General features: G+C 54.1%; 1 protein-coding gene across 1 annotated transcript in view; it reads left to right on the forward strand.

Moving 5' to 3' along the window:
* Nucleotides 1-2599, forward strand: part of NUMA1 (nuclear mitotic apparatus protein 1) — a 62716-nt gene that overhangs the window by 27203 nt on the left and 32914 nt on the right. The window contains exon 12 of the mRNA XM_018574377.1: nt 1426-1566. Within this exon, the coding sequence (XP_018429879.1) occupies nt 1426-1566 (141 nt within the window). The remainder of the gene's footprint in view (nt 1-1425; nt 1567-2599) is intronic.

A 2599-nucleotide genomic window follows, 5' to 3' on the forward strand; every position in this document is an offset into this window, starting at 1 on the left:
CTTTAGAGACTTTGAGCACCCCCCCTATACCTTGTGTCTCCTCATAAACTGCAGATGGCTGCTCCAAGTACTGAAAGCTACCTCTGCTTAGAGCAGTCCTTGCCTGGGGCTCCCTCCCCGGAAAACAATGTCACCTCTCCAGTGTCCTGTGAATACATGAGGGTGTGCTGCCTTCTGCTCTTGCCCCAAAATCGTGCCCCATAATCCACCAGGGATTATTCTGAAGCATTCAGTAGCACAATTCACAGCATCTATGTCCCTCCCTCTTCTCCATTGCCAAGCGATTGTGGATGAGGGCGGGGGTTTGCTCGGAGGAAGTGGGGAGAGTAAAGGGGAGGAGAGATTTAGACTGATGCTGCACTGTTGTCTTGCACCCTGCCGGAATAGCTCTGCCCAGATGTGGCCTCTTCTGGTACAAGAGTAGTGCTTGTACCCCCCCTGTGGGTGGCCCTGATGAGGAACATCCGAGTCTTTTCACGGTCTGCTTCCCAGGCTGGTGAGGAAGGGAGCACCCTGTGAAGCAAGATATACCCATCCGGGTCCTTTTACTGTTAAAGGAGAACTATGGAGTAAGTGTTTTCCCCCATAGTTCTCCTCAGGGTCACGGGGACACACAAACTAGCGTCCTCCCGTCACCCAAAGCTCAGTATATGGGGAGCTACAGCTTACTATATACCGAGACCTCTGCAGCCGGGACGGATCCCGACATTACTGTCGAGATCCACCCAGCTGTGTGATAGGCAGAGCCAGCTGTCAATCTAGAAGCAGAGCCAGCTGTACCCGCCCCCTCCACCGTCCGTTCCGCCAGTCAGCGCTGGAGGACAGGGGAGGGGGGAATCCCTGCAGGCAGCCGTGAGTGATGGTCACGGCTCTCTTCAGGGATAGATCGAGAAGTGAGCGAGTGATGGTATGTGTTCCCGATCTACTGAGCTGGCCTGTGAGAGTCTCATTATCACACGCCGGCTCGAACTATGAGGCTGAGTGAAAATCACTCTCCTCATAGTTCTCCTTTTATTGTGTCCGGATGTAGGGTAGCGCTAATCCAGCACTGCAAAAATGTGCGCACTGGCTGCTCCCCGACAGACCCCTCGTGCTGACATCGCTCCTCTTCTGGATCCTGAGTGGGACAGCCAGTAGGAATGGTCCACGTCACGCAGCCAGAGTGACGTGGACACTAGAAGCATTACCCACCTCCTGTGGGCAGAAAAGGAGAGAAGACACGAGAGTGAAAACTCAATGAAAGGTCCGGCTTTGGTGTCTGCTGAGAATACAGAAGAGTTGGGGGGGACTGGCAAAAGCTTGAAATGACTAGTCAGCAACTTTTCTTATGGAGGGACCGAGATGGTGGAAATATCACAACTTTTATATCATGTTTGTTGGCGAGATGCTTTGCGTGCTTTAGGCTGACCGCATTTCTCTTTCCAGGTCCGGGACCTATCCAGCCGCTTGGCACAACTGCAGGATGCCCTTAATGAGACCATGGAGGAGCACGAACAGTCTATGGCTGGGTGGCAGCAACAGCAAAGTCAGCTGCAGAACGAACTCAACGCTGCCGTCACTGAGAAGGTATCAACTGTGCCGCCTCCGGTGCAGGGGGTCTGCCGTCCTATGTGCCGGGGGTCTGCCGTCCACTGTGCCGCCTCCTGTGCCGGGGGTCTGCCGTCCACTGTGCCGCCTCCTGTGCAGGGGGTCTGACGTCCGCTGTGCCGTCCTCTGTGCAGGGGGTCTGACGTCCACTGTGCCGTCCTCTGTGCAGGGGGTCTGACTTCCCCTGTGCCGTCCTCTGTGCAGGGGGTCTGACGTCCACTGTGCCGCTTCTGTGCAGGGGGTCTGCCGTCCCCTGTGCCGCTTCTGTGCAGGGGGTCTGCCGTCCCCTGTGCAGGGGGTCTGACGCATGTGAACGGTTGCTATTTTTAAAATCTTTAAATAAAGAGTTCTAGGAGTCTCAATCAACCCTCTGCACACTGCTATACAGCCTTACATAATTCCAACTAACCTAAAAGTAGAGATGCTTTGTTTGCATAGCTTGCAGAGCTCTAAAGGCATTGACACACTGCACGTGGAGCGGTGGCGTGCTGCCTACGCGTGCAGTGTGTCATGTAATTTTCTCTCCGGCACGTGGGCTTGTGAAAGCTCGTATAGCTGAGTGTGCCGAGGTGAAAAATTTCATCTTCAGCCAATTGGCTCGCGCGTATAACCCCCCCCCCCACGTCATGATGGGAAGTCCAGCGGGTTGTTAATGCGAAGTCCAGCCGGTTGTTATGCGCAAGCCGATTGGCCGAAGGTGCTGTCAGTCATCTGCCTGCACTCGGCTCTCACACTGCATGCAAAGGTCCGTGCCTGACAGCTTGGCTTCGTGTGCAGTGTGTCACGGGCTTAAGCGAGCCACTGAAGTTCCTCCACACCATACCAAAGGAAAGGAGGAGCTCATTGAAGTTCAGTCATGATCAGCAAAGCCACTCCACAAAGAAATGGTTTGCCATGTCTTTAATTTTGGGGCTCACTTTGTTGATCCTGGCAGGAACCTAGTGAGCTTCTAGTTTCCTTTGGTGTATTGTGGAGAAACTTGAGTACTTCTGTGATCTTCAGAACATCCCCC

Source organism: Nanorana parkeri, unplaced genomic scaffold (assembly GCF_000935625.1).
Source record: "Nanorana parkeri isolate BGI_ZX_2015 unplaced genomic scaffold, ASM93562v1 scaffold2907, whole genome shotgun sequence".
In the NCBI taxonomy this organism is placed as follows: Eukaryota; Metazoa; Chordata; class Amphibia; order Anura; family Dicroglossidae; genus Nanorana; species Nanorana parkeri.